The 7483-nt window shown below is 50.5% G+C and overlaps 1 protein-coding gene across 2 annotated transcripts; it reads left to right on the top strand.

Annotated features, from left to right (window-relative positions):
- Positions 1-3929: 3929 nt before the first annotated feature.
- On the top strand, positions 3930-6095 carry LOC111725077. Of its 2 annotated transcripts, none has more exons than XR_002773231.1 (2): positions 3930-4692; positions 5462-6095. XR_002773231.1 is itself a non-coding variant. In XM_023512859.1 (2 exons), exons 1-2 carry the CDS (start codon positions 4194-4196, stop codon positions 5536-5538), a joined length of 342 nt encoding a protein of 113 aa, XP_023368627.1. In that variant the 5' UTR covers positions 3930-4193; the 3' UTR covers positions 5539-6095. The 2 variants fall into 2 exon arrangements, 1 of the variants encoding a protein (XP_023368627.1); XM_023512859.1 differs by having other exon boundaries at positions 3930-4458.
- The last annotated feature ends 1388 nt before the right edge of the window (positions 6096-7483 follow it).

The following is a 7483-nucleotide window of genomic DNA, read 5'->3' as shown; positions in this document are numbered from 1 at the left end:
TAAGCCCAAAAGTTTGAGGCTGCTGTGAGCTATGATGCCATGGCACTCTACCAAGGGTGACAAAATGAGATTCTTGTCTAAAAACAAAACAAAATGGCTCAGCACCTGTAGCTCAGTGAGTAGGACACCAGCCACATACAGGAAGGCTAGCAGGTTCGAGCACACCCCAGGCCTACTGAACAACAATGACAACTGCAACCAAAACAAAACCAAACCAGAAAAATGGCTAAAACAATAATTATAAATCTATGTTAACATATCCACAACATATAAATTTGTAACAACAGCAACATAAAGGGAGGGGCAGAATTGGAATAATTAAATGTACATTATTAAAATAGAGATTATATCCATTCTAACTGATTATATAAATAATTCTTCCTCTTCTTTTTCTTCCTCCTCCAGGTGAGGTCTCACTGTGTTTATCCAGGCTGGCTGCCATTTTGCCTAAGTGCTAATTCATAGGCATAAGATTGCTCCTAGTATTCCTTAAGTATTCTTTTGTTATCTGAAGAATCTGTAGCGATGTCATCTTTTTCCTGATATTGGTGATTTATGTCTTCTCTCTTTTTTCTTGATCATTCTGGATAGAAATTTGTAAATGTTATTGATCTAAAGAAACACTTTTTGGTTTCATTGATTTTCTATATTTTCCTGTTTTCTTTTTCCTTCTTTCTTTCTTTCTTTTTTTTTTCAGAGACAGAGTCTCACTTTGTCATCCTCAGTAGAGTACGTGGCATCACAGCTCATAGTAACCTCCAGCTCTTGGGCTTAGACCATTCTCTTGCCTCAGCCTCCCGAGTAGCTGAGACTACAGGCGCCTACCACAACACCCAGCTATTTTGTTGTTGCAGTTTGGCCGGGACTGGGTTTGAACCCACCACCCTTGGTATGTGGGGCTGGAACCCTACTCACTGAGCCACAGGTGCTGCCCTATTTTCCTGTTGTCTAATTTTAAAAATTTCTACATTGGCAGGGCATGGTGGCTCACCCCTTTAATCCAAGCACTCTGAGAGACTGAGGTGGGTGGATTGCTTGAGCTCAGGAGCTCAAGACCAGCCTTAGCAAGAGTGAGACTCTGTCTCTACTAAAAATAGAAAAACTGGCTCAGCCCCTATAGCTCAGTGGCTAGGGTGCCAGCCACATACACCAGAGCTGGCGCGTTTGAATCCAGCGTGGGCCTGCCAAACCACAATGACAACTGCAACCAAAAAATAGCCAGGCATTGTGGTGGGTGCCTGTAGTCCCAGCTACTTGGGAGGCTGAAGCAAGAGAATCACTTAAGTCCAAGACCTTGAGGTTGCTGTGAGCTATGACACCATGGCACTCTACCTAAGGTGACATGGGGAGACTCTGTCTCAAAAAAAAAGAAAGAAAGAAAAAGAAAGAAAGAAAAGAAAAACTAGCTAGCATTGTGGTGGGTGCCTGTAGTTCCAGCTACTTGGGAGGCTGAAACAGTAGGATCTCATGAGCCCAAGAGTTTGAGGTTGCTGTAAGCTATGATGATGCCATGGCACTGTACCCAGGGCAACAGAGGTAGACTCTGTCTCCGTCTCTCTCTCTCTCTCTCTCTCTCTATATATATATATTTCTACATTGATCTTTTTTGTTGTTGTTGTTGTTGCAGTTTGGCCGAGGTCAGGTTCAAATCCACCACCCTTGGTATATGGGGCCGGCCACCTATTCACTGAGCTACAGGTGCCACCCTACATTGATCTTTGTTATTTCTCTTCTTCTTCATACTTTGTAATTATTTATTTATTATTTGTTTGTGTGTCTGTGTGAGAGAGACAGGGTCTCACAGCATCATAACTCACTGCAACATCCAACTCCAGAGCTCAAGATATCTTCCTGCCACAGTTTCCTGAGTAACTGGGAATACAGGTGTGTGTCACCAAGTCCTGCTATCTCCTTTTATTTTATTTTATTTTTAAGACAGAGTCTCACTTTGTTACCCTTGGTAGAGTGCTGTGGTGTCACAGCTCACAGCAACCTCCAGCTCTTGGGCTTAGGCAATTCTCCTGCCTCAGCCTCCCAAGCAGCCGAGACTACAGGCACCCGCCACAATGCCTGGCTATATTTTTGTTGCAGTTTGGCTGGGGTCAGGTTCGAACCCACCACCCTCAGTATATGGGTCTGGCACCTATTCACTGAGCCACAGGCAACACTCTTATTTCCTTTTAGTTTTTGGTAGAGACAGAGTCTATGTTGCCCACACTGGTCTACTAGGCTCAAGTGATCCTCCTACCTTAGCCTTCCAAAATGCTAGGATTATAGGCATGAACCCCTACATCCAGCCCATATTTTGGTGTTAAGTAGTAGCTGAGGTCACTGACATGAGACCTTTCTTTCTTTTTCTTAAATAGAGGCATTTAGTCCTAAAAATTCCTCTCGGCTCAGCGCCTGTGGCTCAAGTGGCTAAGGCGCCAGCCACATACACCTAAGGTGGCAGGTTCAAATCCAGCCCAGGCTGGCCAAACAACAATGATGGCTGCAACCAAAAAAAATAGCCAGGTGTTGTGGCAGGGGCCTGTGGTCCCCAGCTACTTGGGAGGCAAAGGCAGGAGACTCACCTGCGCCCAGGAGTTGGAGGTTGCTGTGAGCTGTGATGCCACAGCACTCTACCCAGGGGGGCAGCTTGAGGCTCTGTCTCAAAAAATAAAATAAAAAGTAAAAATTCCTCTCCATTTTAGAGGCTTCCCACAAATTCTGATTTTTTTTTTTTTTTAAGACAGAGTCTCACTTTGTTGCCCTCAGTAGAGTGCAATGACCTCACAGCTCACAGCAAACTCAAACTGTTGGGCTTAAGCAATTCTCTTGCCTCAGCCTCCCAAAGAGCTGGGACTACAGGCGCCCGCCACAACACTCAGCTATTTTTTGTTGTGGTTGTCATTGTTGTTTAGCAGGCCAGGGCTAGATTCCAATCTGCCAGCTCCAGTGTATGTGGCTGGTGCCCTAGTTGCTGAGTTACAGGCACAGAGCCCAAATTCTGATTTGCTGTTTTTATTTGCATTCAGTTCAGAATATGCTTCTGACTTTCTTGCAGGGTGAAGCAGACCTAGGTCTGCCAGAAGACTAGGGTGGACAGTTTCTGTATTCTTTAGACTCAAAAGCATTAGAGCACAAGGAGCTCCCCTGGAGCTTTCAGGTTTAGGCATTTCTTTCATTCCTTTCCCTCTATTCCTAATCCCCATCAGTTACGTGGCACTGTCTGGAGGCAATAGATTGAAGTTCCTATCTGCCCTCTGATTTCCAGTTGGGTTAGCTCTATCAGACTTACCTTCATCCAGCCTTCTCTATAAGGGCCTGAGAAAACCTAAGGCCAGACTCTCTACATCCCATCATTGGTCACCTTTAGCTAGCAGGGCCTGGCTCCCAGAACCTTACACATGCCCTTAAGGGTTCCTCTGGTAAGAATCAAGAATAGGGTGACCTAGGTCATACCCTTTCCCCATTCATTACCTGATGACCCAGGAGGGCTTTAACCTGGTTCAGCTGCCAGAACTGTGTATACACAAACACACACAAACTTATATGTAGTACACACATATATTATGTTTCAGGTAACTAGATTCACTTGCAGTTGTAAGAAATAATACAGATATCCCTTGTACCCTTGTTTAGCTTACTCCTTGATAACATTTGCCAAAACTATGATAATCACAACCTGGATATTGATGTTGGTGAACTCCACCAGTCTTATTCAGATTTCTCCACTAAGTGTGCCATTTTAAAGATCAGACCACGTAAACTCTTACCCAAGTTTATCAATTTACCAAGTTGCCTGTGACATAGAGGGACCTCGCCCCGCTGCTCCATGTGTATTCTGGAAAGAGGTTAACAGGAAGAACTTAACATTCAGGGCATACTATGTGCTAGACTCCTTAGCCAGGTCATCATTTAGTCTTCACAACAGCCTGTTTTGCAGAAGTTAAAACTGAGGCGCGAGAGGGTGGGTGGGTTTGAGATCCCACAGCTTGGCAGGAGCGCACCCAGGCCTGCTGCTTCTACCCGTGAACACAGGTCAAGGGAAACAAACACTAATGGAGGCCATGTGGGCTGGATGTTAGAACATGTCATGACACTACATGTGGGACCCAACAAATGGGGTGAGTAGGGAGTAGGGCAGACGCCCAACTACCTCCCAGTTTCCGAGCTCGGGAGCTAAGTTGCTCACGGTGCTGACCTGGGGAATGCCGGGAAGGCGTGCGAGCGCCGAGCCCAGCGCTCTCCTCCCCCAGCTGCACAGCCTTCGGCTGCCCTCTGCCGCCACGGGAAAGGCTTTGCAAGCCTGGTCGCCCTTGCCCTCGCACCGCCCACCTCTCGCCTCCAGATTGGCGGCTCCAGTAGGCTCCGGCCCCGCCCATTTCCCCGGGTCCTTTGATCACGCGCCTGCCGGCTCTTCCGGAGTCCCGGAGCCAACCGAGGGCGTTCCTGTCCGGGCTGCAGCGGTGGGAGGTAAGGCATGGCCGCTGGGCAGCAGAGCGCCGGCACGGGTCCACGCCTCGGGGTGCCGGGATTCCAAGATGTCCAGGCGCAGGGCGGCCTCTCCGCGATCCCCCAACATTACCCCACCCCTGGGCTGAGCCTCCCAGCGCCGTGGAAACTACCTCCTGTCTGTCGTTGGTGGCCCGCATCCTAGAAGCGGCCTGACGCCCTCCCCACCCTGGCATGCCCCCTCGACCTGGGACGGTGAGCATGCGACTGGGTATGCCAAGCCCGGTCCCCGTGCCACACGGGGATAGGTAGCTCATACCTCGCTCTCTGATGGAGACCCAGGCGAACCCGGGTCCGGGGCCTTGGGCCATCTACGTGCAGCCGCCGTAGGATAATCTTGTTTCTGTCGGTGGAGGCTGACCCTCTCCACCTCCGCCTGTCAGCACTGGCCGAGAGGAGGGACCTGGGCGGAGTCCCGGTTGGAAACCGAAGGGAGGTGACATCATCCCTTAGATACAAACCAGTTTTACCCACTGCGTCCACCTTGGCACATGAGACCGATAGGGGAGTGGATGTGCGGCCTGTATGTCTGAGGTGACACTAAGGATAGAGCCCGTCCATGAGGCCCATAGTCTGAAGGAGATTGGACCAGGATGGACACTGGCTCCTTCAAATGCTCCCACATCACCCCTAGGTTGCAGCGCAGGGTGCTCCTGTCTTAACCTAGTATCTCCATTTTGTTCCACTAAATAGGTGCTGACAACCCAATGCACCTCCTAACGACTAGGAGGCACCTAATCTTTCCCCAAAGTTGAAACTTGTAAATGTTTGGCCAGCATCTGACCTGGGCCCCACCCTGATTTAGGGATGGGAGCTGATCAGGACCTGGGGAGGATTATACCCAGTACATTTACCTGGAGGATCTTCCTCCCAGTGTTTGACCTGAGATCTCCAGCTCTGAGGGAGTGATCCAGTCAGGATGTCACCCAGGGTGCAGCTGATAACCTCCCTTCCTCCTCCCCAGGGAGCCCACTGGAGGCGCCCTCCCGAAGTACCACTGCCCATGCTGACCACTCAGCCCTCCACCTGCGGATGTCATGAGTAACACCACAGTACCTAATGCCCCCCAGGCCAACAGCGACTCCATGGTGGGCTATGTATTGGGGCCTTTCTTCCTCATCACCCTGGTCGGGGTGGTGGTGGCTGTGGTAAGGAACCCCCACATACACACATACACACCCTTGCTACAGTAGGGTCTGGGTGGGCCTGATCTGGTCTGCACAGTCTCAGCTGTTCTGTGAAGGGGGTGGAGGTGGGTCCCGTTTGGCTGTGGTGGGCCTTCACAGGCTCAGCAGCCTCCACAGTGCTGTCTCTGTTCCAGGTGATGTATGTACAGAAGAAGCAACGGTAAGTATTCCACTACCCCCAACTCCACCTGCGTTCTGCTGAAGTTTCTTCCAGTAGGATCCAAGTTCTCTGAGCACGTTAGGGGGTCCCTCAGCCATCCTGCTACAAGCTTGAAACGTTTCCCTTGCCAGTCTGTTTCTTTACTGGGGAGAAGCCTCTTTACAGAATCAGGAGTGGAGACCAGGCAGTCAAGGATACCTGGGCTGAGCCCCCTTGTTCCTCCCCAGGGTGGACCGTCTTCGCCATCACCTGCTCCCCATGTACAGCTATGACCCTGCTGAGGAGCTGCATGAGGCTGAGCAGGAGCTACTCTCAGATGTGGGAGACCCCAAGGTGAGCACTCCAGGGTTAGGGGACCTCTGTACTGAAACCATAGCCTGCTGTCCTCCCCACTGGGGCTCTAACTAGGAATGCCTCCTCCAAATGCTGTGGACTCCAAGGAGCCAGAGCCCAGCCTTGTGGTGTGGTCTTCCTCCCTGCCCCCAACAGGTGGTACATGGCTGGCAGAGCAGCTACCAGCACAAGCGGATGCCCTTGCTGGATGTCAAGACATGACCTGAGACCTCTGCCCCAACCTCAGAGCCTTGGGGGAACATCCATCCACCTCCCAGGGCCGTGTTCTGCTTCCTTCTCACACTTATACTTACCCAGCTCTTCCTGCTGGGTACCTGGTCACCATTTCCCCCCTCCTCCCAGCGGCACCCACTGTCTAAGCCCTGTACCTTAGCCAACTCCCAAGCCTCACCCTACTATCTTCAGCCCTTTGTGTGGGTGCTGAGCCTACCACCCACTACCTAGGTCCCAATAGAAACTTTTCTTCCTGGGGACTGGGCTGCAGCTTTGGTTTCTATAATCCTTGTGAACTAGGCTTTAGCATAAAGACCCAGGAGGGCTTGTAAGTTTTTTGAGTTATCTCCATGGTGACCAGGCAAGAATGGGATGTATAGTACTCAGTATATATATATTTTGTAAATAAAAATGTTTTGTGGGAAGGGGTGTGGCCAGTTTTCAATGAGACTCAATTACCCACCCTAGAGCTGACTCTAATGCTATTTCTCCTCCCTCCCTGTCTGAGGGATAAGGGCAGAGCACCTCCCAAGAACTACCTGTGTCCTCCCATCTGCATCCTTGGTTCTTTCCTACCTATCCCAGGCTCTATGGGCACACACCAAACTCCAGTCCAGAAAAGGATTTTTTTATTCAAGTAACTGCAAATAGGAAACCAGAGGGGGAGCCCCTGGCTGGGACAAATAATGGCCACCCCCTCCCCAACAGGGGAAGAAAGTGGCCCCTATACCCTTCATGGTTAGTTTAGGCCCCCCTCCTCACTCTGCTGCAGCATCCTTGGGGCAGGGCCCCACCTTCCCTGGGACTGGGGTGGTCAGTAACCCAGCCTGCTGTGCCTCAGTCCCCCTTCCCCATAAAGAGTATCTTGGGGGAGGGGATGATGTGGGCAGAACAGGAGGCAATGAGGATGACCATTTGGTGCTGGTAGCAGCAATGACGATGTTGAATGGAACATGGAACAAAAAACAACACAACTGTCCAGAGGTAGTTTGTGAACAGAGGAAAGATGGAACCAGAACCTTGGGGGTTAGGGAGGAGCAGGAGGGTGGGGTGTGGGCATGGTGAACCCTGG

Source organism: Otolemur garnettii, unplaced genomic scaffold (assembly GCF_000181295.1).
Source record: "Otolemur garnettii isolate 467f Iridium unplaced genomic scaffold, OtoGar3 scaffold00031, whole genome shotgun sequence".
NCBI lineage: Eukaryota > Metazoa > Chordata > Mammalia > Primates > Galagidae > Otolemur > Otolemur garnettii.
This window is presented reverse-complemented; position numbering and strand designations above follow the sequence as displayed.

Bases quoted from the DNA above. Each gene is read 5' to 3' on its own strand.
- LOC111725077 (XM_023512859.1), top strand. From the start codon at position 4,194: ATGCCGGGAAGGCGTGCGAGCGCCGAGCCCAGCGCTCTCCTCCCCCAG. The intron at 4,459-5,461 runs GTAAGGCATGGC...CCTCCTCCCCAG, and splicing joins CCGGGCTGCAGCGGTGGGAG to GGAGCCCACTGGAGGCGCCC.